Source organism: Salmo salar, unplaced genomic scaffold, assembly GCF_905237065.1.
Source record: "Salmo salar unplaced genomic scaffold, Ssal_v3.1, whole genome shotgun sequence".
NCBI lineage: Eukaryota > Metazoa > Chordata > Actinopteri > Salmoniformes > Salmonidae > Salmo > Salmo salar.
The window spans coordinates 364391-385000 of NW_025550412.1; the positions used below are offsets into that span (position 1 = coordinate 364391).

The 20610-nt window shown below is 44.1% G+C and overlaps 1 protein-coding gene and 1 non-coding gene across 2 annotated transcripts in view; both read left to right on the forward strand.

The window, feature by feature from the left end:
• The first annotated feature begins 2947 nt into the window (after positions 1 to 2947).
• Positions 2948 to 3023, forward strand: trnaa-ugc (transfer RNA alanine (anticodon UGC)). Its single transcript has one exon. It is a non-coding gene; the product is annotated as a tRNA-Ala (tRNA).
• An 8326-nt stretch (positions 3024 to 11349) lies between these two features.
• LOC106578227 (calcium uniporter regulatory subunit MCUb, mitochondrial) overlaps positions 11350 to 20610 on the forward strand; it is a 24117-nt gene continuing 14856 nt past the window's right edge. The window contains exon 1 of the mRNA XM_014156878.2: positions 11350 to 11649. Within this exon, the coding sequence (XP_014012353.1) occupies positions 11545 to 11649 (105 nt within the window). The 5' untranslated portion in view covers positions 11350 to 11544. The remainder of the gene's footprint in view (positions 11650 to 20610) is intronic.

Here is a 20610-nt window from a genome sequence, read left to right on the forward strand (position 1 = left end):
GGCTGTTTTTTTGGTTCACTAAAATAATTCATATAAAGTCCCGTCTGTAATCCATGTTACTGAAATGTTTTTGGGGGTTTGTTTTCATTGTTTAAAAAAAAAAAATAATAATCATATTTAAAGTTGTCTTGTAACTGATTGTTGTAATATAATGTTCATTTTGAGGGGGGCGGGGGACTGAATAAAACGGACAAACTCGCCTTCAAGACCTGTCTGTGTGTGCAGAGATAAGACAATGACAAGCACTTAAGTGAATCTACAGTGCATTACTGATTTCTCTGGGGCCAAGTTAACCTCCTGTTTTCATATAAGAAAGTAATGACCAGAATGCATTTTAGGAAAAGAAGATCATTTTGTTAAATATATTTCAATTGTGAGTTTGATCAATTCCAGTCTCCTTCCTGAGGTATGTAGAAGGACTGAGAAGCTCCGTTCTGGGGTCCTCCCAGGGATAACTTTTATGTAGAAGGACTGAGAAGCTCCGTTCTGGGGTCCTCCCAGGGATAACTTTTATGTAGAAGGACTGAGAAGCTCCGTTCTGGGGTCCTCCCAGGGATAACTTTTATGTAGAAGGACTGAGAAGCTCCGTTCTGGGGTCCTCCCAGGGATAACTTTTATGTAGAAGGACTGAGAAGCTCCGTTCTGGGGTCCTCCCAGGGATAACTTTTATGTAGAAGGACTGAGAAGCTCCGTTCTGGGGTCCTCCCAGGGATAACTTTTATGTAGAAGGACTGAGAAGCTCCGTTCTGGGGACTTTTTGAAAAGACATTCTACTCCAAAATGAACCTGTAGCCCAACTGATGCAGCATAGAGGCTAGAAAAGGTACAGAGGCTGAAGCCTGGGGTTGGTCCATCTGCATTTACCCCCTTGGACACATCTTGATTGGTATTATTAATACATTATTATAAATAATTAATTATTCACTCAAATGTTTTCTTTTTTTTTTTAGTTTCTATTACAAATTTATGTTGTTGCCCTTTTAAATTATTAGCTCCGCTCAACTGAAAGTCGTTCGTTTTGCTCCCAAACGGTTCACTACAGGCTTAGCAATGGAAAAGCCATTAACAAATAGTCAATATTTAATTTTAAACCTAAAACGTTGCCTGCCATTATGTCAGTTAGTGAAATGTGAGTTCAAATACATTTTTACCTGACCAAATTATTAGATGGTCTGAGAAAAAAATGAGGTTCTCTCCTGTCTATATATATATTTGTTTTACATTTTAGTCATTTAGCAGACACTCTTATCCAGAGCGACTTACAGTAGTGAATGCATACATTTCATACATTTTTTTTTTCAGTACTGGTCCCCCGTGGGAATCAAACCCACAACCCTGGCGTTGCAAACACCATGCTCTACCAACTGAGCCACACGGGAACTATTGTTTCTGCACTGAGGAATTACCATCTCCAGAGAATGTTTTTTTTTAATAATTTATCTGCAGATATAACACTTTTTATTTTTTTAAACCAGCTAGTGTTGTTCTTTTTTCAGAAGAGTTGTAGCCTCCTTGATGCTCTGTGCAACTTCCTGAGTTAAATGGGCAATCAAAAGGAGGAGTTCTGGCATATGGCCTTCCCTGTGGCTCAGTTGGTAGAGCGTGATGTTTGCAACGCCAGGGTTGTGGGTTCGATTCCCACGGGGGGCCAGTACAAAAAAAAAAAAAAATGCATGAAATGTATGCATTCACTACTGTAAGTCGCTCTGGATAAAAGCGTCTGCTAAATGACTAAAATGTAAATGTCAAAATACAGCTGTGGACTCCTCCACAAGAGCCCTGGGATTTCACTGTGTGAATATTGTGTGATGTGTATTGTGGCATATGGTGCTAAACACCTTGGCAACTTCCTGGTCTTTTTGGAGAGTGTATTTTATCAGACGGTCCACTTCCTCCCACCCCTCTTGTCCAATGTCCCCCTCAGTGGTTGTTGGTTTGAAACAAAAAAACTCAATAATGTCCACAAATCACCAACAAATACATTAGATGTTTTGTTGTTGTTGCCAGCTACCCGTCATTAATAAAAGTGTTGACACCGATGTTGCCATAGCACTTCGAACTCGTTTTTTTTTCTTTCCAAGGTGCAGGACAGATTATGTGCCAACCTGTCACTCAATCATTTACACTTTGTTGCTATTTTTATACAGGGACATAACTCCACCGTCTGGAGTGGAATTCCTGTACACTTTCTGGAACAAAAGGGGACTAACCCTACGCCCATTAAAACCTCTATTCCACTATCTAACCCTACGCCCATTAAAACCTCGATTCCACTATCTAATCCTATGCCCATTTAAAACCTCTATTCCACTATCTAACCCTACGCCCATTAAAACCTCTATTCCACTATCTAACCCTAGGCCCATTAAAACCTCTATTCCACTATCTAACCCTACGCCCATTAAAACCTCTATTCCACTATCTAACCCTACGCCCATTAAAACCTCCCCACTATTCCACTACTTGGCCCTATCTGATTCTAGACCCATTATAACCTCACCACTATTCCACTACTTGGGTCTATCTTATCCTACAGCAGGCCGGCAGCCTGGGAGAACGGGACACTATCGTTCATCAAACCTTGTAACACTTCTGCTGTAAAATCTCATAACCCAACGAGTTCTCTGCAGCTACAACCACAACATCTATTTTCAGTGATTTATGTTCCATTTCTGTGGTACAGTTGATCACCACGGCTATGAACGCTAAGAAGCCAACCTTACTGAAACACGTATCACTCGTTATCCGATCTCTCTGTTCTGACACAGATCTACTACTCACAGGGATCCACCATTTTTTTTCAATGGTGCCCTGTTCCTAAGAGCAGAACAAGGAACAGATCTTGACCCGAGTCGCGTGGCACAGAGCGCCTTGCTCCCCCTGGGCAGAACAACAACAAAAACATCACAAGTCCACTTGGGTTTACCTTCCACAGATTCAACAGTATGGTCCCGTGTGGCTCAGTTGGTAGAGCGTGGTGTTTGCAACGCCAGGGTTGTGGGTTCGATTCCCACGGGGGACCAGTATGGAGAAAAGAATGTATGCATTCACTACTGTAAGTCGCTCTGGATAAGAGCGTCTGCTAAATGACTAAAATGTAGAACAGTACCAACTTCTTTTCTACCCAACCTGGTACCACGTATGGATCAGACAAAAGGCCTGGATCCACTTTCTCCAAGAATCTCACTCCCACTGGGCCAAAATCATCTTTTATCATTGGGACGAGACTCTTCACCACACCTCTCCCTTCCAACTGAAGCACTAGGTTTGATTTGATTGACAGCTGCTGCGTTCCAATGTTGTTCTAAAAGCAGCGCTCTCTCCTTTCCTTTCGCAGCTGGGGACCATTTATGAACCCTTACCCATGTTCACTGTTCATCAAGGACGTTAAGACAAGTAAAAGATATTCGTTTTCATAGAGTTGGGCTGAAATGAAGTGGTTTCCTTTCCTCGTTTCCTTGTCTCATTTGCTTCATCTGATCTCCATCTCATCCTCTTTTCCCAATCCTCCATCTCTCACCCCTGCCTCAGCCTCCTCCCTCCCTCTATCCAGTCCCCCCAGGGGCTGTGGAACCCCCAGCTAGCACATAACGTTCTCAGAACCATATGTTTCTTAGAGCATGGTTGTCCTATGGTTATTTTGCATAGAACCTTCCCACAACCTTCTGGGACTGGTGCAGGATACCCAGCTAGCACATAATGTTCTGAGAACCGTATTTTTCTTAGGTCGGAATTTCAGTACTTCAGCATAATGCTTCCTACAGGTTTCCTCAGTTCTATTTAAAGTAATGTTGTCATTGTTCAGACAACGTTATTCTGTTGGAATATCAGTACTTCAGCATAACGTTTTATGCAGGTTTCCTCATGATTCTATTTAAGGTCATGTTCTCAGAACACAAAATATTAACATTCAAAGAATGTTCAAAACAGTTAACCTAAGCTAGCAGTGTTATTAAAATTATTATTGAAACGTTCTCAGAACGTTATATAATGTCAAATAACCAATAATTTCCATTCTCAGAAGTTAAAACCTCCCAGGAAACCTTTCAGTGAACCAGAGTAAAATGTTCTCTGAACCTCCCTACAACCTAAAAATGAACATTCCCAGAACGGTCAGGAAACGTATGCTTCGTTCCCAGAAGCAATGGGAAACCAAAAATGTACGTTCCCACAACTTCCAAGGAAACAAATGTGCTAACTGGGCTCTGATCAGTCCTGGAGGGGGTCTATCTCCATCCCCCTTTGGTCAGGGCAGGGTAAAGGGCTATGGGGGCTAGTTATTTGGGAGGCCAGAGGAACGGTGTGTAGGGGTCTGCCTGTCCCTGGGGCTAGGGCTGCAAGGACTGGGGAGGGATGTGAACGGGTGAGTTGTCCTCTAGCCTTCACTGTGTTTTGGGTTTTATTCTGATTTGACTACATTATTCCATTCTAATGTTCACCCTGTATAGACCGTTCACTGACACTGATGGGGATATTAGGTTTTTAATAGAGACCCCTTAACCCCGTTCCGCCTGCGGAACCCCTAGCCAACAGCCAATGGCATCGCACGGCGCGAAATACAAAACCAACTAAAATACCACAATTCAATTTTCTCAAACAATCAACTATTTTACACCATTTTAAAGATAAGACTCTCGTTAATCCAACCACATTGTCCGATTTCAAAAAGGCTTTACGGCGAAAGCAAAACATTAGATTATGTTAGGAGAGTACATAGACACAAATAATCACACAGCCATTTTCCAAGCTAGCATATATGTCACATAAACCCAAACCACAGCTAAATGCAGCACTAACCTTTGATGACAATCCTAGGACATTTATGTTATACAATACATGCATGTTTAGTTCTAAGTTCATATATCAAAAAACAGCTTTTTACATTAGCATGTGATGTTCAGAACTAGCATACCCCCCGCAAACTTCAGGTGAATTTACTAAATTACTCAGCATAAACGTTGACAAAAAACATAATAATTATTTTAAGAATTATAGATACAGAACTCCTTTATGCAATCGCTATGTCCGATTTTAAAATAGCTTTTCGGCGAAAGCACATTTTGCAATATTCTGAGTACATAGCTCGGCCATCACAGGCTAGCTAATTTGACACCCACCAAGTTTGGGGCTCACTAAACTCAGAATTACTATTAGAAAAATTGGATTACCTTTGCTGTTCTTCGTCAGAATGCACTCCCAGGACTTCTACTTCAACAACAAATGTTGTTTTGGTTCCAAATATCCATAGTTATATCCAAATACCTCCGTTTTGTTCGTGCGTTCAGATCACTATCCGAAGGGTGACGCGCGAGTGCATTTCGTGACAAAAAAAATCAAAATATTCCATTACCGTACTTAGAAGCATGTCAAACGCTGTTTAAAATAAATTTTTATGCTATTTTTCTCGTAAAATAGCGATAATATTCCAACCGGGCAACGTTGTATTCATTCAAAGACTGAAATAATTTTTTTTAGAAGTCTCGTGAACGCGCATCTCCAGTCTCACTGTCCCCAGGCTGACCACTCACAAACAGAGCTGCTGTACTTTGCCCAGAGACAGCAGACACCCCATTCCACCGTCTGGCAGCTTTAGAGAGCCAATGGAAGCCTTAGAAAGTGTCACGTTACAGCACAGATGCTATAATGTCGATAGAGATGCAACAGAAGGACAACAAATTGTCAGACAGGGCACTTCCTGTATGGAATCTTCTCAGGTTTTGGCCTGCCATATGAGTTCTGTTATACTCACAGACACCATTCAAACAGTTTTAGAAACTTGAGTGTTTTCTATCCAAATCTACTAATTATGTGCATATTCTAGTTTCTGGGCAGGAGTAGTAACCAGATTAAATTGGGTACATTTTTTATCTGGCTGTGAAAATACTGCCCCCTATCCCAAAGAAGTTAACGCGCCAATCCCTTTAGCGGGATCGATTTGACAACAGCCAGTGAAATAGCAGAGCGCCAAATTCAAAACAACAAAAATCTCATAATTCAAATTTCTCACACATACAAGTATTATACACCATTTTAAAGATAAGATTCTCGTTAATCCAACCACAGTGTCCGATTTCAAAAAGGCTTTACGGCAAAAGCATAACATTAGATTATGTTAGGACACCACCTAAACAAGAAAAGCCACATAGCCATTTTCCAAGCAAAAAGAGGCGTCACAAAAAACAGAAATACAGCTAAAATTAATCACTAACCTTTGATGATCTTCATCAGATGGCACTCATAGGACTTCATGTTACACAATACATGTATGTTTTGTTTGATAAATTCATATTTATATCCAAAAATCTCAGTTTACATTGGCGCGTTATGTTCAGTAATGTTTTGCCTCCAAAACCTCCAGTGATTTTGCAGAGAGCCACGTCAATTTACAGAAATACTTATCATAAACTTTGATAAAATATACAAGTGTTATGCACAGAATTAAAGATACACTTCTCTTTAATGCAACCGCTCTGTCAAATTTCAAAAAAGCTTCACGGCGAAAGCACATTTTGCAGTAATCTGAGTACGGCGCTCAGACAACAACAACAAGCCAAACAGAAACCCGCCATGTTGGAGTCAACAAAACTCAGAAATAGCATGATAAATATTCACTTACCTTTGATGATCTTCATCGGAATGCACTCCCAGGAATCCCAGTTCCACAATAAATGTTCGATAAAGTTAATCTTTATGTCCAAATACCTCCATTTTGTTCGCGTGTTAGGTTCACTATTCCAGGCGCGTGCTTGCTAACTCCAGACGAAAAGTCAAAAAAGTTATACTACAGTTTGTAGAATCATGTCAAACGATGCATAGAATCAATCTTTAGGTTGTTTTTAACATAAATGTTCAATAAAATTCCAACCGGACGATTCCGTTCTCTTTAGGAATGAGGATGAAGTCAGCTCGCTCCCAAGCCTGCGCGCGTGTCTGATCTCCCTTTCTTATTCTGGGTCACCTGGTTCCAGGAGCTCTTATTCTCTCCCCAGTCACATAAAAGCATGAAACAAGGTTCTAAAGACTGTTGACATCTAGTGGAAGCCTTAGGAAGTGCAATATGACCCCACAGACACTGTATGTTGGGATAGGGAATCACTTGAAAAACTACAAGCCTCAGATTTCCCACTTCCTGGTTGGATTTTTCTCAGGTTTTTGCCTGCCATGTGAGTTCTGTTATACTCACAGACATCATTCAAACAGTTCTAGAAACTTCAGAGTGTTTTCTATCCGAATCTACTAATAATATGCATATCCTAGGTTCTGGGCCTGAGTAGCAGGCAGTTTACTCTGGGCACGTTTTTCATCCGGACGTGAAAATACTGCCTCCTATCCCTAAGAAGTTTTAATGGCTGAGGCTACAATCTTTAGACCTATCATCATCTTCCACCTGGTAATCAGTCATTCTGATTTTAATTGTATTATTATTATTATTATTATTATTATTATTATTATTATACAAATAAACAGGATGTCATTATCAATATATTTTCTTCTTATGAAACACAGAATTGCATAATTTCAAAGATTTTACTGAGTTACAGTTCATATAAGGAAATCAGTCAATTGAAAAACATTGATTAGGACCTATGGACTTCACAGGACTGGGAATGTTCACATTCAATCCCATTAAAATTAGATTTATACAGATGTTCATAGAAAGAATATACACAGTTAGAGATTATCACAGTTTAGAGATGATCGCAGTTTAGAGATGATCGCAGTTTAGAGATGATCGCAGTTAGAGATGATCACAGGTTAGAGATGATCGCAGGTTAGAGATGATCGCAGTTTAGAGATGATCGTAGGTTAGAGATGATCGCAGGTTAGAGATGATCACAGTTTAGAGATGATCGCAGGTTAGAGATGATCGCAGGTTAGAGATGATCGCAGTTTAGAGATGATCGTAGGTTAGAGATGATAGTAGGTTAGAGATGATCACAGGTTAGAGATGATCACAGGTTAGAGATGATCGCAGTTTAGAGATGATCGCAGTTAGAGATGATCACAGGTTAGAGATGATCGCAGGTTAGAGATGATCACAGGGTCTTTACACAAGGTGTTGTTAATATTTTCTCCTCAAACCAGTTTGATCTAGATCAAGTAACACTGAAACATGCATGAGAGCACCAGCTGTTCCGGACAACTGTGTTGTGAGTAAGCCGATGTGAGTAAGACCTTTAAACAGGTCACCTTTCACAAGGACGCTGGGCCAGACGGATTACCAGGACGTGTACTCCGAGCATGCGCGGACCAACTGGCAAGTGTCTTCAGTGACATTTTCAACATCTCCCTGTCTGAGTCTGTAATACCAACATGTTTCAAGCAGACCACCATAGTCCCTGTGCCCAAGAACACTAAGGTAACCTGCCTAAATGACTACCGACCCGTAGCACTCACGTCTGTAGCCATGAGGTGCTTTGAAAGGCTGGTCATGGCTCACATCAACACCATTACCCCGGAAACCTTAGACCCACTCCAATTTGCATACCACACCAACAGATCCACAGATGACGCAGTCTCTATTGCACTCCACACTGCCCTTTCCCACCTGGACAAAAGAAACACCTATGTGAGAAAGCTATTCATTGACTACAGCTCAGCGTTCAACACCATAATACCATCAAAGCTCATCACTAAGCTAAGGATCCTGGGACTAAACACCTCCCTCTGCAACTGGATCCTGAACATCCTGCTGCTACTCTCTGTTGTTATCTATGCGTAGTCACTTTAATAACTCTACCTACATGTACATATTATCTCAACTACCTCGACACCGGTGCCCCCTCACATTGACTCTGTACCGGTACACCCTGTATATAGCCTCCACATTGACACTGTACCGGTACCCCCTGTATATAGCCTCCACATTGACTCTGTACCGGTACCCCCTGTATATAGCCTCCACATTGACACTGTAACGGTACCCCCTGTATATAGCCTCCACATTGACTCTGTACCGGTACCCCCTGTATATAGCCTCCACATTGACTCTGTACCGGTACCCCCCTGTATATAGCCTCCACATTGACTCTGTACCGTAATACCCTGTATATAGCCTCCACATTGACTCTGTACCGGTACCCCCTGTATATAGCCTCCACATTGACACTGTACCGGTACCCCCTGTATATAGCCTCCACATTGACTCTGTACCGGTACCCCCTGTATATAGCCTCCACATTGACTCTGTACCAGTACCCCCTGTATATAGCCTCCACATTGACTCTGTACCGGTACCCCCCTGTATATAGCCTCTACATTGACTCTGTACCGTAATACCCTGTATATAGCCTCCACATTGACTCTGTACCGGTACCCCCTGTATATAGCCTCTACATTGACTCTGTACCGTAATACCCTGTATATAGCCTCCACATTGACTCTGTACCGGTACCCCCTGTATATAGCCTCCACATTGACTGTACCGTAATACCCTGTATATAGCCTCCACATTGACTCTGTACCGGTACCCCCCTGTATATAGCCTCCACATTGACTCTGTACCGGTACCCCCCTGTATATAGCCTCTACATTGACTCTGTACCGTAATACCCTGTATATAGCCTCCACATTGACTCTGTACCGGTACCCCCTGTATATAGCCTCTACATTGACTCTGTACCGTAATACCCTGTATATAGCCTCCACATTGACTCTGTACCGGTACCCCCTGTATATAGCCTCCACATTGACTGTACCGTAATACCCTGTATATAGCCTCCACATTGACTCTGTACCGGTACCCCCCTGTATATAGCCTCCACATTGACTCTGTACCGTAACACCCTGTATATAGCCTCCACATTGACTCTGTACCGTAACACCCTGTATATAGTCTCCACATTGACTCTGTACCGTAACACCCTGTATATAGCCTCCACATTGACTCTGTACCGGTACCCCCTGTATATAGCCTCCACATTGACTCTGTACCGTAACACCCTGTATATAGCCTCCACATTGTTATTTACTGCTGCTCTTTAATTATTTGTTATTCTTATGTCTTACTATCCTCAAATGATACTGGATTTATTAGGGTTTTCTAACTTGATAATATAATTTTATGATCCGTCATACTGTAAACGTGGGCGGGGAAATAAGAAACAAATACGTTTTGGATCTGATCTCAGTTTGTATTAAAGAAACGCCAAGTATCGATCACTGTCAGTTTGTATTATAGTATCGATCACTGTCAGTTTGTATTATAGTATCGATCACTGTCAGTTTGTATTATAGTATCGATCACTGTCAGTTTGTATTATAGTATCGATCACTGTCAATTTGTATTAAAGTATCGATCACTGTCAATTTGTATTAAAGTATCGATCACTGTCAGTTTGTATTATAGTATCGATCACTGTCAATTTGTATTAAAGTATCGATCACTGTCAGTTTGTATTAAAGTATCGATCACTGTCAGTTTGTATTATAGTATCGATCACTGTCAGTTTGTATTATAGTATCGATCACTGTCAATTTGTATTAAAGTATCGATCACTGTCAATTTGTATTAAAGTATCGATCACTGTCAGTTTGTATTAAAGTATCGATCACTGTCAGTTTGTATTAAAGTATCAATCACTGTCAGTTTGTATTATAGTATCGATCACTGTCAGTTTGTATTATAGTATCGATCACTGTCAGTTTGTATTAAAGTATCGATCACTGTCAGTTTGTATTAAAATATCGATCACTGTCAGTTTGTATTAAAGAAACGAGATGTATCGATCACTGTCAGTTTGTATTAAAGTATCGATCACTGTCAGTTTGTATTAAAGAAACGCCAAGTATCGATCACTGTCAATTTGTATTAAAGTATCGATCACTGTCAGTTTGTATTATAGTATCGATCACTGTCAGTTTGTATTAAAGATACGAGATGTATCGATCACTGTCAGTTTGTATTAAAGTATCGATCACTGTCAGTTTGTATTAAAGTATCGATCACTGTCAGTTTGTATTAAAGAAACGCCAAGTATGGATCACTGTCAATTTACTGAAATATTTGGTTGATGTCACTATTGTGAAATTTCGGAGCATTTTTTTCAGGAGCATTTTAAAAAAAAAATAGTTTCAAGAGTTTTCAGGTGTTTCATTAAAGTTTCCAGCTAATATAAAGCCATATATGTTGTATACTTGTTTTGCAGCTCAGTAAGTTTATCAGCAAGATCTGAAAATAAAATCTTGTTTTGAGGTGTTTAAAATTGTACCCATACACATGGCATACAACAAAACCAACATTATCTAGTTTGGAAATCAATATAACCCACCTCCCATCTTTGGAAGCGCAATATCATTATCTATCATTATCTATCATTCTGATTTATTGATCAACTTCCGACCCTATCCAACGTCACGTTCTACAGTAAAAATTCCACCAATGAGAAGACCTGATTTGACACGGGACGGAGAGGTGCGCCCTTAAAGTGTATTCAACAGCGATGGAAGTTTTTTATTATTAAAGTTGCGTATAAACTTAACCGGTTCCGTTTAATCTCGTTCGTTTTACTTTGTCTCGGTTTTTTTTTTATCGTGTTTTTAACCATGGTTTGGTTCAGTAGAGTTACCAAACTTCACTACGGAGTTCTCCGTTGTTCGCTCTCCTCTGCCTCTGGCAAAAGTTACAGCGCGATTCAAGTTCCCTATTTGGTGAGTTCTGATCAATAAGTTTATATCATGCATGTTATACATGAATGCATAGGGAACTAGTCACTTTGTATATGTTATTGTTGTACAGTAGACCTAGTATTCATAACCAAAGCTCTCTCTCTCTCTCTCTCTCTCTCTCTCTCTCTTCACTCCACATTTCCGCAGTCTTTTAGAGAATCAGCTCGAATTAAATGTTATCCCCATTACCGTATACACAGAGTCAGCCATGAACAAAGAGAACCGAAGCATGGGGATAAAAAAAAAAAAACCAGTTTTAAAAATGTGTTTCCATTGTCCCAGAAGAACGTCAGACACTCCCTTCTCTCTCTTATTGATGACAGCGAGAACGCGCGCCAAGTGTGCGCAGGGAGGCGTGGTGTGTGTGTGTGTGTCACGGTGGTGAATCATTTGTGTGGAAGTGGAACAGTCTTGGAAAATCACTGACAAAATGGAGTCAAAACTGACACGCAAATAATTTGCTTCAGCTCAACAGGAAACATGATATATTTTACTGCTTTCAGGAAGCTGATAGTGGCGACACCCATAAATAAGGACAGGATACAGAAAGTTAGGGCAGTGTTGCGGTTAGCCGATAATAGCAGGATTTTGGCCATTAAAAACATTGAAAAAGCAGAGTGTCAATTGTCCAGGAGAAAATGTTTATTCCATTGTGAACTCATCTGCTTTTTTTTAGCCTATTCAGTGATGGAAATACATTTGACCAGTCATGCTTGTCGTTCTCTAAGGTTAATGTGCATAATTTAGTGGAATTAAATTGGCACGAATTCCTTATGTATCATATTTAAGAAACAGCATGGAGACACAGAGCCTTGGAGAGGGAATATCTGCCAGACTGTGCTTTTATAAGCCCAATCATTATGCAACAATTGTTTTAACCATGATTTAAAAATGGCTACTATTTTTATTTCTCAAATGGTAATTGAAGCTTGCTTTCCAGGCTTCATCTGTGCGTCACCCAACACTTTTCAATGGTCTGGAGGCAGTATGCATTTTCAAAACATATAGCTATTTAATATTGTTTAAAACCTGAACGTTTCACTACATATTATAAGGCATGTTTTACCTCCCGAGTGGCGCAGCGGTCTAAGGCACTGCATCTCAGTGCTAGAGGCGTCACTACAGACCCTGGTTCAATTCCGGGCTGTATCACAAACGGCCGTGATCGGGCGACCCATAGGGCGGCGCACAATTGGCCCAGTGTCATCCGAGTTTGGGTTTGGCCGGGGTAGGCAGTCATTGTAAATAAGAATTTGTTCTTAACAAACTTGACTAGTTAAATAAAAAAATATATTAAAAAGTATTTCATAGTGACTTCCATACAGTATTTCATAGTGACTTCCATACAGTATTTCATAATGACTTCCATACAGTATTTCATAGTGACTTCCATACAGTATTTCATAATGACTTCCATACAGTATTTCATAGTGACTTCCATACAGTATTTCATAATGACTTCCATACAGTATTTCATAGTGACTTCCATACAGTTGACCATTTTAACCACTAAACTATTGTTTATTTCTCTCATGTTGTATTGGTGCGTAGCCTACTACATTGTATGCATCGCAGTAAGGATACAGGTCACAGCGCAGTAAGGATACAGGTCACAGCCCAGTAAGGATACAGGTCACAGTGCAGTAAGGATACAGGTCACAGCGCTGTAAGGATACAGGTCACAGCGCTGTAAGGATACAGGTCACAGCGCTGTAAGGATACAGGTCACAGCGCTGTAAGGATACAGGTCACAGCGCAGTAAGGATACAGGTCACAGCGCAGTAAGGATACAGGTCACAGCGCAGTAAGGATACAGGTCACAGCGCAGTAAGGATACAGGTCACAGTGCAGTAAGGATACAGCGCAGTAAGGATACAGGTCACAGTGCAGTAAGGATACAGGTCACAGCGCAGTAAGGATACAGGTCACAGTGCAGTAAGGATACAGGTCACAGTGCAGTAAGGATACAGGTCACAGTGCAGTAAGGATACAGGTCACAGCACAGTAAGGATACAGGTCACAGCGCTGTAAGGATACAGGTCACAGCGCTGTAAGGATACAGGTCACAGCGCTGTAAGGATACAGGTCACAGTGCAGTAAGGATACAGGTCACAGTGCAGTAAGGATACAGGTCACAGCGCAGTAAGGATACAGGTCACAGCGCAGTAAGGATACAGGTCACAGTGCAGTAAGGATACAGGTCACAGTGCAGTAAGGATACAGGTCACAGCGCAGTAAGGATACAGGTCACAGTGCAGTAAGGATACAGGTCACAGTGCAGTAAGGATACAGGTCACAGCGCAGTAAGGATACAGGTCACAGCGCTGTAAGGATACAGGTCACAGTGCAGTAAGGATACAGGTCACAGTGCAGTAAGGATACAGGTCACAGAGCAGTAACGATACAGGTCACAGCGCTGTAAGGATACAGGTCACAGCGCAGTAAGTAAGGTCACAGCGCAGTAAGGATACAGGTCACAGTGCAGTAAGGATACAGGTCACAGTGCAGTAAGTAAGGTCACAGCGCAGTAAGGATACAGGTCACAGTGCAGTAACGATACAGGTCACAGCGCAGTAACGATACAGGTCACAGCGCTGTAAGGATACAGGTCACAGTGCAGTAAGTAAGGTCACAGCGCAGTAAGGATACAGGTCACAGTGCAGTAAGGATACAGGTCACAGAGCGCAGTAAGGATACAGGTCACAGTGCAGTAAGGATACAGGTCACAGCGCAGTAAGGATACAGGTCACAGAGCGCAGTAAGGATACAGGTCACAGTGCAGTAAGGATACAGGTCACAGTGCAGTAAGTAAGGTCACAGCGCAGTAAGGATACAGGTCACAGTGCAGTAACGATACAGGTCACAGCGCAGTAACGATACAGGTCACAGCGCTGTAAGGATACAGGTCACAGTGCAGTAAGTAAGGTCACAGCGCAGTAAGGATACAGGTCACAGTGCAGTAAGGATACAGGTCACAGAGCGCAGTAAGGATACAGGTCACAGTGCAGTAAGGATACAGGTCACAGAGCGCAGTAAGGATACAGGTCACAGAGCGCAGTAAGGATACAGGTCACAGCGCAGTAAGGATACAGGTCACAGAGCGCAGTAAGGATACAGGTCACAGAGCAGTAAGGATACAGGTCACAGCGCAGTAAGGATACAGGTCACAGAGCAGTAAGGATACAGGTCACAGTGCAGTAAGGATACAGGTCACAGAGCAGTAAGGATACAGGTCACAGTGCAGTAAGGATACAGGTCACAGCGCAGTAAGGATACAGGTCACAGAGCGCAGTAAGGATACAGGTCACAGTGCAGTAAGGATACAGGTCACAGCACAGTAAGGATACAGGTCACAGAGCGCAGTAAGGATACAGGTCACAGTGCAGTAAGGATACAGGTCACAGAGCGCAGTAAGGATACAGGTCACAGTGCAGTAAGGATACAGGTCACAGAGCGCAGTAAGGATACAGGTCACAGCGCAGTAAGGATACAGGTCACAGAGCGCAGTAAGGATACAGGTCACAGAGCGCAGTAAGGATACAGGTCACAGAGCAGTAAGGATACAGGTCACAGCGCTGTAAGGATACAGGTCACAGAGCGCAGTAAGGATACAGGTCACAGCGCAGTAAGGATACAGGTCACAGAGCGCAGTAAGGATACAGGTCACAGAGCGCAGTAAGGATACAGGTCACAGTGCAGTAAGGATACAGGTCACAGTGCAGTAAGTAAGGTCACAGCGCAGTAAGGATACAGGTCACAGTGCAGTAACGATACAGGTCACAGCGCAGTAACGATACAGGTCACAGCGCTGTAAGGATACAGGTCACAGTGCAGTAAGTAAGGTCACAGCGCAGTAAGGATACAGGTCACAGTGCAGTAAGGATACAGGTCACAGAGCGCAGTAAGGATACAGGTCACAGTGCAGTAAGGATACAGGTCACAGCGCAGTAAGGATACAGGTCACAGAGCGCAGTAAGGATACAGGTCACAGTGCAGTAAGGATACAGGTCACAGTGCAGTAAGTAAGGTCACAGCGCAGTAAGGATACAGGTCACAGTGCAGTAACGATACAGGTCACAGCGCAGTAACGATACAGGTCACAGCGCTGTAAGGATACAGGTCACAGTGCAGTAAGTAAGGTCACAGCGCAGTAAGGATACAGGTCACAGTGCAGTAAGGATACAGGTCACAGAGCGCAGTAAGGATACAGGTCACAGTGCAGTAAGGATACAGGTCACAGAGCGCAGTAAGGATACAGGTCACAGAGCGCAGTAAGGATACAGGTCACAGCGCAGTAAGGATACAGGTCACAGAGCGCAGTAAGGATACAGGTCACAGAGCAGTAAGGATACAGGTCACAGCGCAGTAAGGATACAGGTCACAGAGCAGTAAGGATACAGGTCACAGTGCAGTAAGGATACAGGTCACAGAGCAGTAAGGATACAGGTCACAGTGCAGTAAGGATACAGGTCACAGCGCAGTAAGGATACAGGTCACAGAGCGCAGTAAGGATACAGGTCACAGTGCAGTAAGGATACAGGTCACAGCACAGTAAGGATACAGGTCACAGAGCGCAGTAAGGATACAGGTCACAGTGCAGTAAGGATACAGGTCACAGAGCGCAGTAAGGATACAGGTCACAGTGCAGTAAGGATACAGGTCACAGAGCGCAGTAAGGATACAGGTCACAGCGCAGTAAGGATACAGGTCACAGAGCGCAGTAAGGATACAGGTCACAGAGCGCAGTAAGGATACAGGTCACAGAGCGCAGTAAGGATACAGGTCACAGAGCGCAGTAAGGATACAGGTCACGAGCGCAGTAAGGATACAGGTCACAGAGCGCAGTAAGGATACAGGTCACAGAGCGCAGTAAGGATACAGGTCACAGCGCAGTAAGGATACAGGTCACAAGCGCAGTAAGGATACAGGTCACAGCGCTGTAAGGATACAGGTCACAGTGCAGTAAGGATACAGGTCACAGCGCAGTAACGATACAGGTCACAGCGCTGTAAGGATACAGGTCACAGTGCAGTAAGGATACAGGTCACAGAGCGCAGTAAGGATACAGGTCACAGCGCAGTAAGGATACAGGTCACAGCGCAGTAAGGATACAGGTCACAGAGCGCAGTAAGGATACAGGTCACAGAGCGCAGTAAGGATACAGGTCACAGCGCAGTAAGGATACAGGTCACAGAGCGCAGTAAGGATACAGGTCACAGAGCGCAGTAAGGATACAGGTCACAGAGCGCAGTAAGGATACAGGTCACAGCGCGCAGTAAGGATACAGGTCACAGAGCGCAGTAAGGATACAGGTCACAGAGCGCAGTAAGGATACAGGTCACAGAGCGCAGTAAGGATACAGGTCACAGAGCGCAGTAAGGATACAGGTCACAGAGCAGTAAGGATACAGGTCACAGAGCGCAGTAAGGATACAGGTCACAGAGCAGTAAGGATACAGGTCACAGAGCGCAGTAAGGATACAGGTCACAGAGCAGTAAGGATACAGGTCACAGAGCAGTAAGGATACAGGTCACAGAGCGCAGTAAGGATACAGGTCACAGCGCAGTAAGGATACAGGTCACAGCGCAGTAAGGATACAGGTCACAGCGCAGTAAGGATACAGGTCACAGAGCGCAGTAAGGATACAGGTCACAGCGCAGTAAGGATACAGGTCACAGAGCGCAGTAAGGATACAGGTCACAGCGCAGTAAGGATACAGGTCACAGTGCAGTAAGGATACAGGTCACAGAGCGCAGTAAGGATACAGGTCACAGCGCAGTAAGGATACAGGTCACAGAGCGCAGTAAGGATACAGGTCACAGCGCAGTAAGGATACAGGTCACAGAGCGCAGTAAGGATACAGGTCACAGAGCGCAGTAAGGATACAGGTCACAGAGCGCAGTAAGGATACAGGTCACAGAGCAGTAAGGATACAGGTCACAGCGCAGTAAGGATACAGGTCACAGAGCGCAGTAAGGATACAGGTCACAGCGCAGTAAGGATACAGGTCACAGAGCGCAGTAAGGATACAGGTCACAGAGCGCAGTAAGGATACAGGTCACAGCGCAGTAAGGATACAGGTCACAGAGCGCAGTAAGGATACAGGTCACAGAGCAGTAAGGATACAGGTCACAGAGCGCAGTAAGGATACAGGTCACAGAGCAGTAAGGATACAGGTCACAGAGCGCAGTAAGGATACAGGTCACAGAGCGCAGTAAGGATACAGGTCACAGAGCAGTAAGGATACAGGTCACAGAGCGCAGTAAGGATACAGGTCATTGCGCAGTAAGGATACAGGTCACAGCGCAGTAAGGATACAGGTCACAGAGCAGTAAGGATACAGGTCACAGAGCGCAGTAAGGATACAGGTCACAGTGCAGTAAGGATACAGGTCACAGCGCAGTAAGGATACAGGTCACACAGCGCAGTAAGGATACAGGTCACAGAGCAGTAAGGATACAGGTCACACAGCGCAGTAAGGATACAGGTCACAGTGCAGTAAGGATACAGGTCACAGCGCAGTAAGGATACAGGTCACAGAGCGCAGTAAGGATACAGGTCACAGAGCAGTAAGGATACAGGTCACAGAGCAGTAAGGATACAGGTCACAGCGCAGTAAGGATACAGGTCACAGAGCAGTAAGGATACAGGTCACAGAGCGCAGTAAGGATACAGGTCACAGCGCAGTAAGGATACAGGTCACAGAGCGCAGTAAGGATACAGGTCACAGAGCGCAGTAAGGATACAGGTCACAGAGCGCAGTAAGGATACAGGTCACAGAGCGCAGTAAGGATACAGGTCACAGAGCGCAGTAAGGATACAGGTCACAGAGCGCAGTAAGGATACAGGTCACAGCGCAGTAAGGATACAGGTCACAGCGCTGTAAGGATACAGGTCACAGGCGCAGTAAGGATACAGGTCACAGAGCGCAGTAAGGATACAGGTCACAGAGCGCAGTAAGGATACAGGTCACAGAGCGCAGTAAGGATACAGGTCACAGCGCAGTAAGGATACAGGTCACAGCGCAGTAAGGATACAGGTCACAGAGCGCAGTAAGGATACAGGTCACAGAGCGCAGTAAGGATACAGGTCACAGCGCAGTAAGGATACAGGTCACAGCGCAGTAAGGATACAGGTCACAGAGCAGTAAGGATACAGGTCACAGCGCAGTAAGGATACAGGTCACAGAGCAGTAAGGATACAGGTCACAGAGCAGTAAGGATACAGGTCACAGGCGCAGTAAGGATACAGGTCACGAGCGCAGTAAGGATACAGGTCACAGCGCAGTAAGGATACAGGTCACAGCGCAGTAAGGATACAGGTCACAGCGCAGTAAGGATACAGGTCACAGAGCGCAGTAAGGATACAGGTCACAGCGCAGTAAGGATACAGGTCACAGAGCAGTAAGGATACAGGTCACAGAGCGCAGTAAGGATACAGGTCACAGAGCGCAGTAAGGATACAGGTCACAGAGCAGTAAGGATACAGGTCACAGAGCGCAGTAAGGATACAGGTCACAGCGCAGTAAGGATACAGGTCACAGCGCAGTAAGGATACAGGTCACAGCGCAGTAAGGATACAGGTCACAGCGCAGTAAGGATACAGGTCACAGCGCAGTAAGGATACAGGTCACAGAGCGCAGTAAGGATACAGGTCACAGCGCAGTAAGGATACAGGTCACAGCGCAGTAAGGATACAGGTCACAGAGCGCAGTAAGGATACAGGTCACAGCGCAGTAAGGATACAGGTCACAGAGGCAGTAAGGATACAGGTCACAGAGCGCAGTAAGGATACAGGTCACAGAGCGCAGTAAGGATACAGGTCACAGCGCAGTAAGGATACAGGTCACAGAGCGCAGTAAGGATACAGGTCACAGAGCAGTAAGGATACAGGTCACAGAGCAGTAAGGATACAGGTCACAGAGCGCAGTAAGGATACAGGTCACAGAGTGCAGTAAGGATACAGGTCACAGAGTGCAGTAAGGATACAGGTCACAGAGCGCAGTAAGGATACAGGTCACAGAGCGCAGTAAGGATACAGGTCACAGCGCAGTAAGGATACAGGTCACAGAGCAGTAAGGATACAGGTCACAGAGCGCAGTAAGGATACAGGTCACAGAGTGCAGTAAGGATACAGGTCACAGGCGCAGTAAGGATACAGGTCACAGAGCGCAGTAAGGATACAGGTCACAGAGCGCAGTAAGGATACAGGTCACAGAGCGCAGTAAGGATACAGGTCACAGAGCAGTAAGGATACAGGTCACAGCGCAGTAAGGATACAGGTCACAGTGCAGTAAGGATACAGGTCACAGAGCGCAGTAAGGATACAGGTCACAGAGCGCAGTAAGGATACAGTAAGGATACAGGTCACAGCGCAGTAAGGATACAGGTCACAGAGCGCAGTAAGGATACAGGTCACAGAGCAGTAAGGATACAGGTCACAGAGCAGTAAGGATACAGGTCACAGAGCAGTAAGGATACAGGTCACAGCGCAGTAAGGATACAGGTCACAGGCGCAGTAAGGATACAGTAAGGATACAGGTCACAGCGCAGTAAGGATACAGGTCACAGAGCGCAGTAAGGATACAGGTCACAGAGCGCAGTAAGGATACAGGTCACAGAGCGCAGTAAGGATACAGGTCACAGAGCGCAGTAAGGATACAGGTCACAGAGAGCAGTAAGGATACAGGTCACAGAGCAGTAAGGATACAGGTCACAGCGCAGTAAGGATACAGGTCACAGAGAGCAGTAAGGATACAGGTCACAGAGAGCAGTAAGGATACAGGTCACAGAGCGCAGTAAGGATACAGGTCACAGAGCGCAGTAAGGATACAGTAAGGATACAGGTCACAGCGCAGTAAGGATACAGGTCACAGAGCGCAGTAAGGATACAGGTCACAGAGCGCAGTAAGGATACAGGTCACAGAGCGCAGTAAGGATACAG